The 21985-nt window shown below is 36.2% G+C and overlaps 1 protein-coding gene across 1 annotated transcript in view; it reads right to left on the bottom strand.

Annotated features, from left to right (window-relative positions):
- The window catches only part of LOC126237483 (uncharacterized), a 461878-nt gene that overhangs the window by 241108 nt on the left and 198785 nt on the right, over positions 1-21985 (bottom strand). Inside the window, exons 4-6 of the mRNA XM_049947630.1 lie at positions 13796-13927; positions 11725-11873; positions 4737-5005 (exon numbers count right to left, since the gene is read on the bottom strand). Of these exons, the coding sequence (XP_049803587.1) occupies positions 4737-5005; positions 11725-11873; positions 13796-13927 (550 nt within the window). The remainder of the gene's footprint in view (positions 1-4736; positions 5006-11724; positions 11874-13795; positions 13928-21985) is intronic.

Genomic DNA, 21985 nt, shown 5'->3' with positions numbered 1-21985 from the left:
GAACGCCTGGAATCCTTACCCAATCTGTTACCCCCGGAAACCATCCTTGTAACCATTGATGCCACTTCCTTATACACAAATATTCCGCACGTCCAGGGCCTCGCTGCAATGGAGCATTTCCTTTCACGCCGATCACCTGCCACCCTACCTAAAACCTCTTTCCTCATTACCTTAACCAGCTTCATCCTGACCCACAACTTCTTCACTTTTGAAGGCCAGACATACCAACAATTACAGGGAACAGCCATGGGTACCAGGATGGCCCCCTCGTACGCCAACCTATTCATGGGTCGCTTAGAGGAAGCCTTCTTGGTTACCCAGGTCTGCCAACCCAAAGTTTGGTACAGATTTATTGATGACATCTTCATGATCTGGACTCACAGTGAAGAAGAACTCCAGAATTTCCTCTCCAACCTCAACTCCTTTGGTTCCATCAGATTCACCCGGTCCTACTCCAAATCCCATGCCACTTTCCTTGACGTTGACCTCCACCTGTCCAATGGCCAACTTCACACGTCCGTCCACATCAAACCCACCAACAAGCAACAGTACCTCCATTATGACAGCTGCCACCCATTCCACATCAAACGGTCCCTTCCCTACAGCCTAGGTCTTCGTGGCAAACGAATCTGCTCCAGTCCGGAATCCCTGAAACATTACACCAACAACCTGACAACAGCTTTCTCATCCCGCAACTACCCTCCCAGCCTGGTACAGAAGCAAATAACCAGAGCCACTTCCTCATCCCCTCAAACCCAAAATCCGCCACAGAAGAACCACAAAAGTGCCCCACTTGTGACAGGATACTTTCCGGGACTGGACCAGACTCTGAATGTGGCTCTCCAGCAGGGATACGACTTCCTCAAATCCTGCCCTCAAATGAGATCCATCCTTCATGAAATCCTCCCCACTCCGCCAAGAGTGTCTTTCCGCCGTCCACCTAACCTTCGTAACCTGTTAGTTCATCCCTATGAAATCCCCAAACCACCTTCCCTACCCTCTGGCTCCTATCCTTGTAACCGCCCCCGGTGCAAAACCTGTCCCATGCACCCTCCCACCACCACCTACTCCAGTCCTGTAACCCGGAAGGTGTACACGATCAAAGGCAGAGCCACGTGTGAAAGCACCCACGTGATTTACCAACTGACCTGCCTACACTGTGATGCATTCTATGTGGGAATGACCAGCAACAAACTGTCCATTCGCATGAATGGACACAGGCAGACAGTGTTTGTTGGTAATGAGGATCACCCTGTGGCTAAACATGCCTTGGTGCACAGCCAGCACATCTTGGCACAGTGTTACACCGTCCGGGTTATCTGGATACTTCCCACCAACACCAACCTATCCGAACTCCGGAGATGGGAACTTGCCCTTCAGTATATCCTCTCTTCTCGTTATCCGCCAGGCCTCAATCTCCGCTAATTTCAATTTCTAATTTCAAGTTGCCGCCACTCATACCTCACCTGTCTCTCAACAACTTCTTTGCCTCTACTCTTCCACCTCGACTGACATCTCTGCCCAAACTCTTTGTCTTTAAATATGTCTGCTTGTGTCTGTATGTGTGGATGGATATGTGTGTGTGTGCGAGTGTATACCTGTCCTTTTTTCCCCCTAAGGTAAGTCTTTCCACTCCCGGGATTGGAATGACTCCTTACCCTCTCCCTTAAAACCCACATCCTGCTTGTGTCTGTATGTGTGGATGGATATGTGTGTGTGTGTGAGTGTATACCTGTCCTTTTTTCCCCCTAAGGTAAGTCTTTCCGCTCCCGGGATTGGAATGACTCCTTACCCTCTCCCTTAAAACCCACATCCTTTCGTCTTTCCCTCTCCTTCCCTCTTTCCTGATGAGGCAACAGTTTGTTGCGAAAGCTTGAATTTTGTGTGTATATTTGTGTTTGTTTGTGTGTCTATCGACCTGCCAGCGCTTTTGTTTGGTAAGTCTCATCATCTTTCTTTTTAGATATATTTTTTCCACGTGGAATGTTTCCCTCTGTTATATATATATATATATAGGGCTTGTGTCTGTATGTGTGGATGGATATGTGTGTGTGTGCGAGTGTATACCTGTCCTTTTTTCCCCCTAAGGTAAGTCTTTCCGCTCCCGGGATTGGAATGACTCCTTACCCTCTCCCTTAAAACCCACATCCTTTCGTCTTTCCCTCTCCTTCCCTCTTTCCTGATGAGGCAACAGTTTGTTGCGAAAGCTTGAATTTTGTGTGTATATTTGTGTTTGTTTGTGTGTCTATCGACCTGCCAGCGCTTTTGTTTGGTAAGTCTCATCATCTTTCTTTTTTTATATATATATATATATATATATATATATATATATATATATATATATATATATATATATATATATATATATATATATATATATATCTGATTGTGATGCACAGCTAGTTACAGCATATGAAATAGCTCCATAGAGTAATACAAAACAGTCCTCCAAAATAGTGCGTTCAGTTAACAGTTTAACAGTTCAAAATTTTAGGGAAAACTTGCAACAGTTAGACTGGGATGAGGTGTACAGGGAACATGGTGCTAATTTAAAATTTAACCTATTTTATGATACCTTTGTGAGTATATTTGAAAACAGATTCCCTAAAAAAACAGTGAAATATAATTGTAAGAAACCATGTAAAAAGCCATGGCTTACTAAAGGGATAAAAATATCTTGTAAACAGAAAAGGGAAATGTATCTTATAGCTACCACAAGTAATGATCCCGAAACAGTGAAACATTATAAAAACTACTGCACTGTATTAAGAAATGTTGTTAAAAAGTCTAGAAGTATGTGCATTATGTCTGAGATTAGCACATCTGACAATAAAATTAAAACAATTTGGAATATTGTTGAAAGGGAAACAGGGCAACCGAGAGCACAAGAAGACTGTATTTCTATCAAACACAATGAAAAGTTTGTTAACAAGAAGTCAGAAGTAGAAAACATTTTTAATACTCATTGTAGAGAAAATAGGGTCCACCCATTCATTAGAAAATGCAAGGCAGTATATGGAAGAGGCAGCACCTATGCAATTTGATAAAACTGAAATTCAATCCACCTCTCCTACTTAAATTAGGAAAATAATAAATTCACTCATAAGAAAAACTCACATGGAATTGATGGCATTTCCAACAGAGTACTAAAAGCTTGTCCCCAACAAATAAGTAGGATTCTCAGCCACATATGTAGTAGCTCACTGACAAAGAGCATTTTTCCCGACAGACTGAAATACGCTGTGTTTAAACCATTCAATTAAAAAGGGGATAGATCTGATGCTAACAACTACTGCCCAATGTCACTTCTGACAGCTTTATCCAAAATTCTTGAAAAAGTAATGTATTCAAGAGTACCATCACATATTTGTAAAAATGACGCTTTTCAACAGAAAATGTTATATATGCTTTCACTGATAAAACATTAAATGCATTGGATCACTGAATATCACCCATTGGGATATTTTGTGATCTCTCCAAGGTTTTTGATTGTGTGAATTGTGAAATTCTTCTAGATAAGCTTAAGTATTGTGGTATGAGTGGGACAGTACATAAATGGTTTAATCCATATTTAACAGGAAGAATCCAGAAGGTTGAAATTAACAGTAAAGATAGTCTGCAAAAACCAGCAGAGTCCTCTAACTGGGGAGGTATCATGAATGGTGTCCCACAGGGTTCATTCTTTGGTCCCTTATTCTTCTTAATAAATATTAATGACTTGCCACTCTATATTCATGAAGATGCAAAGCTAGTTCTTTTTGCTGATGATACAAGTATAGCAATCACACCAACAAGCAAGAATCAGCTGAGGAACTTGCAAATAATGTACTTCAGAAAATTATTAAGTGGTTCTTTGCAAATGGACTCTCACTAAATTTTGAGAAAACACAGTTTATACAATTCTGTACATTATAACACCATTGATAAATATAGACTATGAACAGAAATCTGTTGCTAATCAGAATACTCAAAATTTCTGGGCGTGTGCATTGATGAGAAATTGAATTGGAAGAAGCACATCGATGATCTGCTGTAACAGTTAGATTCAGCTACTTATGCTATTAGGGTTATTCCAAATGTTGGTGATGAACACATCAGTAAATTAGCCTACTATGACTATTTTCATTCACTGCTTCCATATGGCATCATATTTTGGGGCAATTCATCATTAAGAGAAAAAGTATTCATTGCACAAAAGCTTGTAATCAGAATAATAGCTGGAGCCCACCGAAGATCACCTCACAGACATTTATTTAAGGAATTTGGGATATTCACAGTACCTTCGCAATACATATATTCACTTATGAAATTTGTCATTAATAAACCACCCAAATCAAAAATAACAGTGAAGTGCATAGCTACAACACTAGAAGAATGGATGATCTTCATTATTCTGGATTAAAGCTCACTTTGGTACAGAAAGGGGTGAGATACAATGCGAGAAAAATCTTTGGTCATTTGCCACATAGTATTAAAAGTCTGACAGATAGCCAACCAACATTTAAAAGCAAATTAAAATAATTTCTAAATGACAAGTCCTCCTACTCAATAGATAAATTCTTGGATATGATGTAGTAACTGTAAAAAAATTATTAATTAATTATTTCATGCAAAGAAAACTTATGTTAAAGTGACATGTTCCACATCATTACAAAATATCATATTCATGATCTATGGAACAAGGATTACTGTATGTATGTATGTATGTATGTATGTATGTATAGATATCACTGTACCTGTATAATGAATTCCACTTCTGGATTTGTTGGTGCATCTACAGAGTGGACCTCTTTCAGTGACTGTATCTTCAGTCTCCTCTGTTTATTAATGTTTTCCCGCTCTTCATTCTGCTGGGCTCTGGATGGGGATGGAGTAGACTTCTGCTGCTTGACAGGTTCAGGTGGAGCTGGACTGCTGCTGTGATTACTCAGGTCTAATAAATGTGACAGGTCACTAGTGTGCCGACGAAAGTAATAAGTGGCCGATGCTGCTGATGATGCTCGATCTGTCATGAGCAGATGCAATTTTGTCTCCCAGAAATAAAGGATCAATGAACGTCCTCTTCCCTACATATGTGTCTACTGCGTTACTACTTATGTTATTTTAGGGTAAAATTTTTCAAACTACAATATGAAAATCCGGAATTATATGACAGGTCATCCAGAAAGTAAGTCATATTGGTGAATCATGGAAACATTATCAGCTGATTGTAATTCTCTGGATGTGGGACACAAAGGCAATTGTTTTAGCTACATATATATGCCATACAGATTAGATGAGCTGCGTATGAGTTGCAACAGGTGCCACATGTGATGTTTGGAGAATGATTTATTTTATTTGTGAACAGAATATGACAGTAGCAGATATCCACAATCAAATCTGAAAGATTAAGAACTAATATGAAAAAAGCAATATCTGAATTATTGGTTCTTGAAGTGGTTGCTAACATAAAATTCAAGATGAGTGATATTCACAGTGAAGACTAAAGCATGTGGTCATCAAAAGTGACAGACCCATTTGAAGAAGAGGATGATAAGTGATTAATGGAAACTGATATTTTACAATTACAATATTACATTCCAGTTCCCAGACATTTCAAACAATTTTGCATGACACTGTTGTTCTCAGATTTTACATCTACATCTGTATTCTGTGAACCAGTGAGAATTGTGTGGCCAAGTACTCAAATATCTGTGCTCAATGCCTGCTGTTACTTTAGATAAAAGAATAAAACCTGCAGTGTGCATCTTGATCTGATATGAACTGAAGGAGATGAATTCTTTGGCCAAATAATCACCAGGTAAGGAATATATGACAACACCCTCCCCTGAAACCAAATGCCACTGTGTCCTCACTGTTGTCAACGGAGACATGGAAGATCATGTGGACAGCTAAAGAATGTTGGAACTGACACTCTTAAGACAATCAGCAACTGAATATTGAAACAAACCTCAGGACATCGGTAGTAAACTACATGACAAACTTGACATTTACAGCACAATACTCATACATCAAATGGATAGAAATGGTGTGTAGCAGGCAGAAGTGAAAATAATGGATACATTATACATAAGTCTCCAGTTAGAAATACAATACACAGAATGAGAAGATTCCTACTTTCCACATGAATCTATAATTATGATTCAGGTATGTTTGCATTTTGGTTGTCTATGAAGCAAGTAGTTCATTCCCGCATTTTGTATTGTGACCAGTGCTTCCATCTGTATCTCCTGTGTACTGATGTGAGCATTATTCTCTCTATTCAGACAACAGTACAGATCTTTAGTCACCATCTGAAGTACCTGGTCATGCGCACACAAGTGAGCAAGATTGATTGGAGATAGACAATTGGTCAAAACTGCCATGAGTGCAACCTCCCATTTTTCAGATGTCAGAGGAGTTTGACTATTTTCATCGCATCTTTAAGGCTGCATGATCTGAAACTTAAGGAAGGAACAAACTGACACCCTGGTGATACAATTGCTATAATAAAATGTAAAGACAATCTAAAAAGAAAACGAAAAAAACTGTACATGGTATGAGTGGTACTTACAAATGTACTAGATTTTCAATATTATTTTGCTTAAGTAATTGGCAAAATTCAAAGATTATTGGTCAACAGACTTGTTTTTCCTTCCAGCATTTGTGAGTGAAGTACAGAGTCATGATAAGTTTGGTGCTACATTGTCCATGTTACATCTAAATAACAATGGCACATGTCTCACTGTGACCCAATTCATAAGGTGGTCCTTTCTTTGATTTCTTCATAAGTAAATTTAAAAGTAGTTTTCGACCTAGCATGAATCCTACAATATTTAAGACAATATGTTCTTTTCATGGCAGCATTGGTTTTAGCACACATATGAAAAAACAAATATAGTATGAAAGTGCGAGCTCTGTGTGATTCAGCAACAGGATAATGCTAAACAGTGATGTGTGTACATGCCCAGCAGAGATTGTTGAATTTAGTATCTAGGGACGTTTAGAGAGATTATTTTACAAGTATTTTTATGTTCACAAATGACATTATCATTCAGTTGGATAGCCACTATGTGGTGAAGCACTAAACCATGTATTCTATGGTCTAGGATCATCACCCAGACTGTCCTAGGACTCTTATCTGTTACTTATCACTTCCTTCATGTGTGACACTGTTTGTTACTATTAAAAACTTCAAGCTGCAAATTGGTCCAGAGCCCACATTAAACAGTAGGTCCCCTTATAACTGGTTGGGTACGTCAGTTCAAAGTTTGGAGGAAGGTAAAGATATAACATCTCCAATAGGACCATGCTTAGTAAACTACTGTCAAGTTCATATCAACCTCTGATTGATTATACCTTTACTATTACAACAGCTCGTTACTTTTGGATGTGCTGTGGGAAAATAAAGTTCTTGGAGTGGGAATAGTAATGAAAACATGCAAGGTTTGACAGCTCTCTTCAAAATGGTGGAAAAAAGCCGACTGTTTCGAAAAGAAAAGAACACCTGTTGACAGCAAAGTAAAACTCAGAATGGAAAATAGTTCCACAAAAGATAAAGCTACTGGCATAACAATTCCTGTGATGAGAGCCAAGGAAGAAATAACAGGAAAAAATCATAAAGTCAGACATCATCATTGATCACAGTACAAATAAAATTGGTGTTGACAGAGAAATTAAACTCCTTGGCTATTATACATATATTGTTCAAAAGTGTGTAAAGCTGTGGAAAAAGATATTTTTTCCATTTATTTATTATACGAATGGTCAATAGTTTTTTATGTCATACCTGAAGACAGTAGGCAAGAAATTGGCTGAAAAGAGAAGATACATTTTCAACATGAATCTACTTCATCCACTTTGCATTTGCATATAATTTTCCAGATGAAGTTTCCATGTAGAGCAAACAAGGTCAATACAACTCATTCCTGCAAAACAGAGCAGGAGAAGAAAGAAGACTGATAATTTCATCAGGAAGGAGAACAGACAGATTTGCAGGGACAGCAATGTTGGCCCTTGCCACTCCAGAAAAGGAACATTTAAAACTTCTTTCCTTCACAATTCTCACATTCTTCTTTTGTCTCAATATTCCATCAATTTGAATTGCATGTATTGAAGTAAAGTCACTTTCCCATGAAACACTCACTTTTCCATTTTAAATATTCCAACAACCATGTTCTTGTGAATATTTATGTATTTTCAGAGTAGTTTTAAATTAGTACATGGGAGTAGATTAGTATGTTTTGATTGTTGATCACTGACTTTGATTTGAAGAAATTCTTCATGTTCTCTACAGCAATAATAAATGAAAGAAACTGTAAATGCTGGTTACCAACTCATATGGTAAATTTTGTTTGACAACTATACACCAACAGAATATATGCCAAGCACTTCAAGAACTCACTTTCTGGTTGATTTTCATATCATGCTACAAGACATAATTACAAAACTTCATAATAGGTTAAAATTAATTGCCAAGGGAATTATGTAATTCAAAGGAAAATTTGTTGTACTAACACTACCTGTGAGAAGAAAATTTATTCATTACAAATTAATTGTTCATAGACAGGAGAGTTTTATCAAATGTGAAAAAAGTAACAACAAAATATTTGTGAATCTACTCTACATATATTAATGGAAATCTTGGTGGTGATCAAAATAATATTACATTAAATATTATTATTGTGCTACACAATTACATCAGTTCCAATATTCAACAAGCTACCGTCATCAGAACTTACAAGTCATAACACATAATAGTGGTACAGGAAACATACACTGATACATTAAAATGAGAAAACTCTAAGCCACTGCCACAAATATAATTCATAGTCAATTCTAATGAAAAATTGTATGGAACATATTTGAAGTCACATTGTTGAAGTTACTCCAATCGGATATTTAAAGTGACAATAACATGGCATTACACCACATCACAACCACAACACATGAAACTAATGTGACCAGGAATAAATGTCTGATAATATATATCATTACTAGCTGTTTCCAACTGCCCTATGCTGTATTCCAAAAATCCCAAAAAAGTGTATAATAAATACTGCAAAATGCCCACTATTTACATCTGAGCAACAAGTTTCAAAGTGAAATAAAAATACACATAAGGTACACAGAAAAGCAACCAGTGGCTTACAGTTTGGTGCAACATTTCTACAAGCATTGGTTCTGCTACAGTTAGCTACACAAACATGTTAGAAAGCAAGGTCATCAATTAAGATCTCAATCACAAAAATTACTTTTGTTAGCCAAAATGTTATTATAGCACTGAAAGTTATTACACACTTTAATATTTCATGACAATCTCAATACTGACACATTTTTACTTACATACCAATCTTTTCGCACAGAAAGAGCCATTAGATCCAAGACACAAAATTGCTTGCACATCTCTTCTTTGAATATGCTTACAGTCTGCACAGTCTAACACTGACAGATTGAATGAATTTTACAGATACTCATGTATCGCTTGACTATGTTAACCTCTGAACACACAGAATATTTGTGGCAGTTACCATGGGTGAGTGCACATTGCATTTCATGCAGATAAATCATAAGCAGCATCATTCACTTTAAGTAAAATTTATATGTATGTTTTAAAAAATTTATATTAGAGTTTAAATTGTAGATTACCTGATTACACACATTTAAAGGAAGGAGCTTGTATCCAAGCTCTAAATGGCAGTCATGATAACAATATTTGGAAATGTTATAAGTTTCAGGGAATTTTTTTAACACATTTTAAGGCTATTTATTACATTCAATAATTAAAAAACCTTACTGCATATCTTGCTGAGACTGCAATTTGATGAAATAAATCACACTTAGATTAAATAATTGTGCTTATTTAACCAAAATGTTGTGACTAATGCAGTAGGATGATTATTCTGACACAGCTTTGAGCTTTCACAGCCACAGCTTCACCTTTAATCAAGGAGAAAGACAGGAAAGAGAAAGGACATAAAATTCAAGACAGGGTGCACTGACTGAAATCTGAATTTCTTTCCTTGTGTAGCCTATAACTTGGTGTCTCTCACACGACCTGAGTTCTAGAGAGAGACTTCCATATGTGAGCAACATATTCAAATTTGATACTGTGTCCCGCATATTACTTGTTTTGTTTCACTCTTCATGACACCTGTTACTCGAAAATCTCAGCATTAAGTCAATTCTCATTTTGCTTCAGCTCTGTCAGAGTGTGGTCAGTTGGTAGATGTGGTCACTCAGTCCACATTCACTGCAGTCTGAATAATTTCTGATATTTTATTTTCATATGGTTTATTTTTTCTTCTTTTTTAAGGATAACAAGAAAACATTTTCTGTTGAACCGCCAACTTAGTGAGAAGCATAATTTATAGCAGTATTACTCACAGCATGCGCCACTATTGAACAATAAAGGAACAAATGCCCTCCCTCCCCAAATCTCCCACAAAGAAGTACGGCACAAAAAGAGATACACACCAATGAAAAATGTATCTGAAGGAGCAGCTTATATACAGAGCAAATGTATAAGAGGTTATTTTACACGTGGTTAAAATGACATTAAATATTGACAAATAATTTTTTGTTACTTATATATGTATTATTTTCTGTTATGTACAGATAACACAGATTTATTTGTCAAACAATGGAAAATCCAAGATGGAATAATGAGTCTGGCCTTGGCAGCCAGAGACTATGATTGTGTGTGTGTGTGTGTGTGTGTGTGTGTGTTTTGTCTATTCTGATGAACGCTGAAAGTTTTGTTTGAGAGCCTTTTTGTTGTGCCTATTTGCAACTCAGCATCTCCGCTGTATGGTGAGTAACAACTAACATTTTCATAAATTGTCACAGATTTATTTGTGTGAGTTATGTGCTGGATCTCTGACAATTATAAAAAATAGCTGCAAAGAGATACAAAGTCTCAGCACAGGGAATACAAAGTTGTAAGGAAAGAGTAATCAGAATTGCCTTGAAGATGGAGTTGATAAATGTTAAAATATTGTATTTTCCAGAACTGAGAGTGCATTTAGATATTCACTTCACGCAATGTAATTTTGAATACTTTTCTCACTCCTACACAAAAAAAAAGGCTGATTTTTCTCCTTTTCCGTATTTTTAGTATTCCTTATAATTTGCGCAGTTGGCTATGCTACATTCAAGTAAATAATTAACTGATGGCTTAAATGGGCATTCACAGTTGAAATGACAGAATAAAAACAATGTTCTTGTTGTCAGTGAAGTCATTTGGACATACAACTGACTGTAAATGTTAATGCATGCACTGAGTTTCTGGTGTGGCCCTACCATTTTAAACAATATTAAGAGGCCTTTGTTCAGTCTCGGCTGCATAAGAAAGTGCAAAAGAATGTGTGAGAAGCCTATACAGCAACTTTTGAAATGGAAACTTCAGTATTTGTGGAACTATGATGAAACTCTATTCTCACTGTTATTTGGATCAAAGGGCATGAGTCTCTTAACAAGAAAATAAATATGCATTCCATCCAAAATACGAACTGTCATCTAAAAACAAAATACAACTGTGATGTAGGGATAATCATAATCAGTAATAGATTTATAAAATATGGTTCCCCTACGTGTGTCAACAACTGTGAGAAACTTATTATTTAATAAGTAAACTTTTTCCCTTTTATTATATGGTTACATGTTTATTCTGTAGCTTCATATGCAATGAAATGTTATAAATATAGCTGCAAAATAATTAATAAACTATCACTATGAAACGCATACCTTGCCCAGTATCTTGAGGTTGAGGCTGTGGTTTCCGCCTAGGTAATGTGAAACTGAATGATGTTGCAATATCAGCTGTTGTGTCATCTTTCAAATTTCCTAAATCTGGTGTTGATGTCCAGGAGGAGGCAGGCCTCGAAGCCCCAAATCTGAAATATTTTGCCAGCCATTCATGTAGGTCAATCTCTGTAAATACATATGTTGCGCACTGAGAGGGGAAAAAAGAAAGGGAATTATGTTTTGCTTTAAATGGCGTAAATGGCCAGAAAAAAATGACAACTAGTGACACACACCCTACTCATGAAATTTTTACATTCTCATACAGCCAGGAATACAGAAAATAAATGTAATGTGTTAATAACAAGAAGTTCATTTACACTCATCGGTTTCAAATATTGCTGTGCCAGAGCTGTTTCTAAGTGAATTTGAAACTGAGAAAATTTGTTGCCAGTATCATAATTTGTACCTGGCTGTCTCATAAATCTTTCTCCCCCATCCAATCCTCCTGCACATGGACATACATGAATGAGGGCAACAAATGCTACATTCAAAAACGTTTTGCCCTTCCTACAACATCAATGCAACTGCTCTTCATATACAAGTACAAGTTTATACTGTAAATGTATCTTTGTGTACGTGAGAGGCATGTGACTGAAGAATTGTTACAACATGAATTTTGACACAAGAATATGCTATCAGTTATAAAATTTTTCCTGACTATAAATAATTTCATAAATCACAAGCATGTCAAATTTACAGCTCATCATTTGGTACTACAACAAAATTAGGGAAGAATGGAAGCATCTCTCCCAATAATATGAATAAAGGGCGAGATTCATGTCATGTTATGCAGTCTGACTTCGATACAGCAACATAAGTTACCATTGATGGTGGAAAGTGTAATGGTGCTACTCTCATCAGCTTTCCCCAGTCATACTGTCTTTTTTCACTAAATTTTCATCAACTGCCACAAACTAAAACAACTACAAATGATGGAAGTTTGAGACACACTTTTATGTTCCAGACAATGTGCTTAAAGTCTAATTAAACATGACTGGACAATTGATTTTCAGGGTTTCTATTTTCAGCATTGTCTTGACAAGATGATGTGTATGCAAAAAGGTATAGGTTATAAAACCATCATCTATTTCTGAACTTAATCCTTGACCTAAACTGTCAAAGGCAGGAGAACGAACATCTAAACAGTGCAGCATCACTAAATATACATTAATTGTTGTGTTTTACACACTAAAAATTTACAAAAGCGTATTGTCATTGAAACAAGATAACAAATGGCAATAAACAGAAATGTATTGAAAACAGATGTTACCTTATATAAATGAATTAATGTTAGTTTACAACCAGCAAACTCTGTAAACAAAACAGAATAAACATTACTGTTAATAACAATGTCACACAGTAGACAATACCAAAATTTTAAACATCAAAGCTGCTAACACAGAGGAATAGCATGCAGAACATACACAGCTCACTCAAAAAATATCCTTTTTTAAAAAAACATATAGACACTCACGTCACATTTCAGAAAATAATAAGTGATGTATATTTTTTAAATGTAAGCAGTAATGATACATAATTCAAAGAAAACATAAATTGAACTGAAAATGTCACACAGAATTAGAAAGTGAAAAATTCATTGTGAAATTTCAGAGTCTTTACTCATACTTGATCATTTAGTATAAACTACACTGACTGTTACAGTGTCTTGTGATGTGCAATAAGAGAACTACTGTATTTTCAAGAAGCTACAAGGGAACAGTATATTGGCAGTTTCACTAAATACTAGTATAAAACTTACAGGGGTAACTAAAAACAAACAGCATTCAAACTGAGGAATACAGGCTGTTCAATAATCTACCTATAATTACAGGAGAGATTGTGTACCGAGATACAAAAAATAAGTGAGATAAGAAAGCGTCAGCTAGATACTACAGGGCTGAATTTAACACAGTACTGACTACCACAGAAAGACATAAACTACAAAATAAAAGGCAGGAATATCAACTGATCTAAGAATGCTGACAGTGTGGATGTCTGTGTATAGCATCACCTTGATGAGGACCCACTGCTACTGCTGCTAGAAGAGTCCTCGGACTGTGAGGAAGAAGACAGCCAGCTGCTACGGCTACTGCTGCTGCTACCCAGGCCACTATCTGTACTGCTCCGACTGTCATCACGAGAGCTGCAATTTTATATTAACACATAATCGCTGTTTGCGCACATGTTTATTCCTATGGAAATGCAGTAACACTGGGAAAAAAAGAGCAGAGGTAGGTCTAACTTCCTCTTACGACAATACTAGGGCTACCAATCTCCTCAAATACAATTTTTGTTCAGAAAATCACTTAATTCTTCATGTCTCTTCCACTGTCAAACATTTTATTCATCCTGTTATATCCCATCCATATTATTTCACAAGTGTGATTCTGTGCAACCATCAATCGATAGGAGATTTTTATGGACAGTGGTTGAAACATTAAGGAAGAATACTGTGAGATACGACATACAAACATTATTAATATTTCACATGTTCCATGACTTGCAGTGACCAAACATATATTGAACAACACCGTTTTTGCATGTCTGTTGCAATCCCTGTCTCCCTGCAGAGTGAAGAAAAAGTTTCTGACTTTCCATCCATTTTCAATTGACTTTCGTGCATACTTTGAATCACATCAACTTTAAGTCACAGTATACTGAATATAATCCTTCCTTCATTCTTCGACAGTTGTCTCTTCTCTGTCCCATCAGCTGAGAGTAATTCTTGCTAATGTAGTTGCACTCAATCCAGATATGGCCAATATGAATCATGGTAGTAGAAGGAGTTTTCAACGTCATTATCCAGCGAGTAAGGGGAAGATCAGCAGTGGTCTACACCTCTTGCCCAACAGACGGTGCATTAATGCTGTCTATTGAATCCAAAACCTATCTATGTGTATTACGGTGCAAGCACATATGACACTGTTGATGGCAAATTCATCTATTAATGGAGACTTTAGGCTCAAGTGCTATTATAGGTGCAAGCAGTGGGGTCACAAGCTCTCTATTATCATGTTCATCAACAAAACAAACATGACAAAATACTACTCACATCCATAACATCCACATACTTAACAGTTTTACCAATATTTGGGAAACAGGACACATACTTTGTAAAGCAAAGATGCCTTTGGGAGAAAGAAAGATAACCATTCCAATTATGTAAGAAAGTTAATTTTTCTGTTTACTAACCTCTACACGAAAAGTGAATTTTGAGTAACTTATTTTATTTTATAATCTAGTCCATTAGTACAGATGATGAAGCACTCCCATGTCCCCTATATTTTAAGCAGCATAGACCTATGTAACAATTTTTATCTGTGGAATGCTAGAGGAGAAAATATTGGATAATGTGCTAAATATGTGAACTGATATTTTAAAAAATGTGCATTCTCAAACATTTTTCCCAGTATCCAACTTTTATAGTGTGTGCAAGAGAGATCACATTGGACAAATGGAACTGCTTAAAATCTGGACGCCTCAGGTGAAACAAAACGCATAATTTGAATCACTTCCTCATCACCAATGGCATACAATAGATAAATTTTTGTTTGCTGTAAAATATAATTTTGATGAATTTTCTGAAATCTGCAAGTGTCTCAAATAACATAATTCACATGAATCTACTGGATGGGCGAATAACTTATTTATGTGTTATACAAAATATATTTGTCTAATCTTGTTTTAACTAGTTTCCCTAATTTTAACTTATGTCTTTGTGTGATTACCAACTTTTATCAATCACAAGTGTGAAGTGTATGTGACTTTTGATCATCAGATTTGGATTTCAGCAGTTCTGTACAATTAAAGTTTGCTTAGCAGCAGCTGCTGAATCCATTAAAAAGATGCCTTTTGTAATATATATAATATACAAAGACTTAATGAAAACTTCAATTCCCTGACATCGTGTAGTGCAATACCTCACTTTAAAATGATTAGTATTGTGGTGATTCATGAATTTCATAAAAATGACACTAAATTTGAGACTAATTAGCAGACACTATTACAAAATAAAACAAATGATGGTGTATTTTAACAAACTGTGGCATTCATTGTAGTAATGGGAAAGACTTGAATTAGTGAAAATGGTAGGAATAAAATATATGGTATTAATCACCAACTGTAATTATTCATTGGACTTTTATGAATGTAGTTTACTCATTCAAGAAGTTATTCTGTCACTTGCAAATGAAGGCACATATTGTAAAACGTAAATTTAGGATGAAAGCTGTAATGAACATTCCGTCTTAATGACTTTTTTAATTAAACTCATATTGTTGCAACCAGATATACACCTAATTATAAAATTCTAGGCATCTGTTACAAATTCTGTCAATCAAAACCTGTTTCGTTTTACCCTCTTAGCTTCAATTATTGTTAGGAATGTGAGTTGTTGTGTAATTAGTGTGTATTAATTAATTTTGTGAAGTTCATTATTGTACTCATATTTAGATGGAATTTTCACATTTAAAAACATTTTTACATCATAAATTTCACATGTTATTCAATTATGTAATTTTAGATGTATTATTCTGTGTAATCAGAACATCTTAGCTTTGGAACTTTTAATTGTAAATACAATTAAAAATATGTTGTCATTATTAAGTAATAATGGTCCAAGTGACCATCTATTATTTAGAATATGTAAATAGGGAAGCAGCAAGGCTGCTGCGTCGGGCAGTTTGAGCTGATATCTCGAACTGTAACCTGTGTTAGTCTCTTGAATATTATTTCACTAAGATTTAAAGTTGTGAAAAAGTATGTTTCTTGATTTGTGAACCAGTCAGTTGTTTTACAAAGACATACTGTACAACTCGGCCTCTTGGCAATGTGTCATGATGGATTTGATCAGCTATTACGAACGGAAGAATAAATGTTTAAAAACTGGAACCGATCACTTTCACTGTAAACCATACACTTCATGAAGATCCAAGAAATCTATGAATATTTCAGTTATGTGGAGAAAAATTTCGTTTTAACCTTCTACTTATGATTCCAGATAACATCAGATGACATGCACTTTTGATAAGTCAGTTCATCTGTCTTCGAAGTTTTGAGGATTACGTTACCAATGAGTAGATAATAATTAAGTAGAAGTGTTAAACTTTAACCACAAGATATTTCTACATCCAACATCATTATTTTTTTACTTTGTGATTCATGTTTAGATTTCTGTTTTATCTGCCAATTAGGTGGGTTTCTTTTATAATTTCAGGATATAAACTAGTTAATATGAATAAAAATTCAATGCTACTGCAAATGCTGCTTCCAGGTGTTTTGCCATTTCTACAAAGCTCAAAGTGAATTGACATCTGTTAAGTCATTCCGGTAGGTCTATCTGTAATTATACTGAAAGACATAACTGAGATCCTGATACACCTCCAAGACTGTCCCCTCCTGCAGGCACACCTTCTTGATTACTTTGCCAGGAGAGCCTCAAACAACAGAAATATCTTACTTCTGTTAAAAAGAGTCGTTATTCTGGGCCAATAACCATTTCAATGCCTAATACCAGCTCTACATCATTTACAAGTATTCAGTCTTTCCACTCACTAGTTATGTGCTAATGAATATTAAAGCTCACCAACAACTCTTCATAATAAACGAAAACCATGAAAAATAAATAAATCTACAAAAATTAGAGATAATACTAGAAAAGGGGCAATATCACCACATGGATAAGCACCGCAGTTCCTTCTTCACGTGAATATGCAATGAAATGTTGTTGAAGCATTGTGACTCTGGTAACCTATAATGTGTAAGCATGAATTGAATATGCTTGAACAGCTTGATATGCATACCCCAGATGACAGGCAATGAGACCAACAACCACATTGTATTCCAGTAACACAGCCCTCCATAGCCAACTAAATGGCTCATAACTGGGCATCTGTGACATGAAAGTTATGTCACAAGATCCTATGGTTAATCGCAAGTGGAAATGCAGATACACTATGTGTCAGTCATTTCACTGCCTTCTTATCCATGACAAGTATAGACAGTTTCAAGAGCACTAGTGGCAAGGCCTTGTGGCAATAGTCAGTTCAACAGTAATCAGATGATTATCACAATTCACAGGGGCAACACTTCTGTAAGATTGGACTTGGGGTCATAGCACCCTCTTCTTACATCAATGACATTTCACATCAATAGGAACAAATACCAACAAAATATAAATGAAATCAAAATAAAATTTCATTGACACCCTTCCTTCATAAAGAGTACTTCTGCAATGGTGATGGTAAGTATAGCTGTCTTCAGCCCAAAGGCTGGTTTGAACAACACAATGTTTCATACGGATTGGAAATAAAATGCTCTTGCCTTTCTCTAACTTGTAACTAACTTAGAAAATTAGTTATAAGAGGACCTACACTTCAAACCAGAACAATGGTGCAACTTGGCATTTTTCACACATACATTAACATTACTGAAAACTGCAACACAAAGACTGACATATACACCTAAAATGGGATTTATATTTTATATTAGGTGAATGACAATACAATAATAATCAGCACTAAAGAATCATTCCCTATTTCTGACTATAGGATTCCGTATGTTGTGAAGTCTTCCCTACTGTAATCTCAGCCTCTAAACATTGCGACATAAAATAAAAGAACAGTCTAAATATGATCTTAAGGAATCTTCTGGCACATCATTTCTATGTGAGTCAATGAAGCAGCAACAGTGATTGTTGAAGAACTATTATAGATTGTCAACCAAGCATAGCCTAGATGTGTTTAGTGTACAATGTAGCATGTGAAAAAACAGGTCAGGGAGTATTCCTACTATTCATTACTCACCATATGTGTCCAAGCGTCCTCCTGAGACATAGAGTAAGGTGTTGCCTGAAGAAAGGGCAGTACCTTGTGCTCTGTTGTTTGGATTCATAAATATACATAGGTGATGAACTACAGTTTGACAGCCCAGAGACAATCCATGACCTATAAAGTGGTCATAGCGCAAATGCTTCACATGTCTGTCACAACCAAACATGTAACACAATTTTGTGTATGTCTTTATGACAACATTTTAGTGCAGCCACAGTTGTAAGCAACTATGACTTTCAGCCACTTTTGAGGTATCCTTTAACATTTTGTGATTCAAAACTAACAACAGAGCTGCTAACCCAGATGGATTTTCTCATGCTAAATGGAGTGCAATATGTTGTATCTAACAACAGTCCAAACCATCGGATTTGATGTTTGAACACTATGCTACTCAGCAATGTGGGCTGTCAGATTGTTTTTACATAATAGTATCTAAAATAACATAAATGTGGCTATCACTCTAGAACAGGCTGAAGTGGTTCTCATCTGAAAGCATTTGATTCTAGTACTCAACACACTACAGATGGTATTCAAGTGTTCATTGCCATATTACAAATTTTCGATCACTGGGTCATGGGAGATGACACAGTGTCATACATGCTATCAATTCATCTGGCAATACATGAAGTCAAGTACCTGAGTCAAGCAGGATTACATCTACCATGTTCGAGCATCAGAACAACACTGTGGATGTAGCTTTACATTTACAACTACATATATATAAGTCACTGTGCAGTACATGGTGGAGGACACCTTGTATCATCTATCTGCACTATTCCATTTTGAGATTTAAAAAACAGAATGCCTATATGTCTCAGTACAAACACTAATATTATTTCTGTTAACCTTATGGCCACTGTGTAAGATATTAACAGAAGTAGCAGAATTGTCAAAAGTCCTCTAAATTCATATCTTATGGAGAGTCCAATCGGAGCTTCCTGAGCATCTACTTGTGTACTGGCTTTACTGACTTGTTAAGATCAATTCAGCACATCCTTGAATTAGTTCAACATCTTCTGCCATGCCTCTCATGCTGTTGGAGCAGTATATTAGGATGGGTACACTAGTGTCTCATATGCAGTCTTCTTAACACACATACAACACTTCCCCATTATCTTTCCTAAAAACCAGTTTTCCAATCACCTTCTCTGCTACTGGGTTACAAAAGTTCGTTACATTTCACATCATATCATAATTTTATCCATAGATATTTAACCAATGAAACAATCTTATAAATTATAGAGTGCAGCAATCAGTTGTCCTTTTCTAGATTTTATTACGCAAATCCAGATTTCGGCTAGTAGCTAGCCATTCTCAATGCACTATTTTCTATTCTCGATGCATGTAAGTCCCTGTTATTCGGGTGTCAGTCACAGTTATTTGTCCGAATGAGACAATCTCTGTAAGTTTACCAGTAACAGTATAATCAAATAATATCTGGTTATTTCTCACTGACATGTGCATTATCTTGCAGTTATTAGCAAATAAAGAGAAGTGCCATTCAGTAGGCCCCACACTGAATGGAAATAATGTGTAGGAAAAGTTGTTCTGCCTTTACTTCTGATCATGCAGCAACGAGGCTTTCCACACACTACAGCATCGTCAGCAAACAGAGTCTCTTAAGATATTTATGTATAACCACTAACACCACCCCTTGATTCTTTAGAGACTGAACACTGCATCAGTATAGTGTGTGTACTTAGCTCCCTGTCTTAAGAAAAGTCAACTTTTCACACATGTCAATGTTCATGATGTACGTGTCGCACAATAATATAATTTGGCACATGCATTCAGTGATGAATGTGGATACGTCTGCAAAATTTGTCCTAAAGTTGTAAAGAGGGAATAAATTAAAATATCTCACCTGATGCTGGAGTTTTAGTGCAAGAGAAAGTTCAAAACAGTTTGAAACCATGAGTAAAGATATTAGAAGCCGCTCCATGTTTTCTCTTTCAAACAGTGGATGAATATAATCTGGATAATTTGTGCACTGTGAGCTATGCTGCATCAATACACATACAACGTTTCTACCTTAATACTTGACTTACTGTGTAAAATCTTTGACATACAATTATGCATCTTAATGAGTAGACTGAGACAACGTTTCAAATTCGGGCAATACTAAAAATCAAATTTTTGTTGTTTCTGGAAGCAGATATGTAGGCAACCTGCAATTATGAGCAGGTGACACTTTTAACCTGTTGTAGTATCGTCACCCTGTGTAATATTCTGCATTATCTCATCAAAACAGGATTCGAGCAACTCATATTATACCATTCATTCGATTGTGATGAAACATTGGTGAGTTGTTATGCACCTGTCCGCAAAGGTTTTGGAGGAGGTAAGAAAGTGTATGTGTGTTTGCAAGGAGGGGGGACTTAGCAGCATGACTCCAGAATATCTGGAGCAATTTCAGCTAAATTTTTGATATACAAGACTCATTATTTGTGTAATTATTGGTAGTGTACTCTTAACATTCCTAGGGGTGGGGGCTGAGAAGATGTGAGACGTAAAAAATATTTGAAGACAGCTGATATTGGTATCAAAGCTATAGTTTACAGGATCTCAAGGATCATTTGTGACAGTCCCGATACATTTCCATCCCTAGGAGTGTGGGTTTGGGGGATAGGAAGACAGCGACGTATCAGTGTATATCTGTAAAGGCTGAGGCAATTTTTACCATACCTGATAAACGTATCACTGAAAAAAAAAAAAAATTACTGTGACAATAAGACACACCTAGCATCCCTATGGCTGAGGATGGTGATGAAAAAGGTAACAAAGGGGCATAACTGAGGAATGCTTGGAAGTATTTCAACCAAATTTGTTACATACAAATGGTTTAAATTCAAAGAAATTGCACCAATGGCAACTGATAGGTATGTACCAAATAAATTAATAAGAGATGGTACTGATCCCCCATGGTACACAAAACAGGTCAGAACACTGTTTGAGAAGCAACAAAAAATGTATGCCAAATTTAAAGGAACAGAAAATCCCCAAGATTGGTGAAGTTGAACTGAAGTTCATAATTTACTGCGATCTTCGATCCCCCACAGCGAAACTCTCTTAAAACCTGGCAGAAAACCCAAGGATATTCTTGCCGTGTGTAAAGTACACCAGCAGCAAGGTGCAATCAGTACCTTCACTGGGCAATAGCAATGTTAATGTTACTGATGGCAGTGCCACTAAAGCAGAGTTGCTAGACACAGTATTCCGAAATTCACTCACAAAAGAAGACAAAGCAAATATTTCAGGATTTGAATCAAGAACAACTGCCAACATGGATAACTTAGAAATAGATATCATCAGTGTAGTGAAGCAGGTTAAATTACTTAATAAAGGCAAGGCCTCTGGTCCAGACTCTGTAT

The sequence above is a fragment of the Schistocerca nitens genome, chromosome 2, assembly GCF_023898315.1.
Source record: "Schistocerca nitens isolate TAMUIC-IGC-003100 chromosome 2, iqSchNite1.1, whole genome shotgun sequence".
Taxonomy (NCBI): domain Eukaryota; kingdom Metazoa; phylum Arthropoda; class Insecta; order Orthoptera; family Acrididae; genus Schistocerca; species Schistocerca nitens.
Note: the sequence above shows the minus strand (reverse complement) of the source record. Positions and strands in the feature narration are given on the sequence as shown.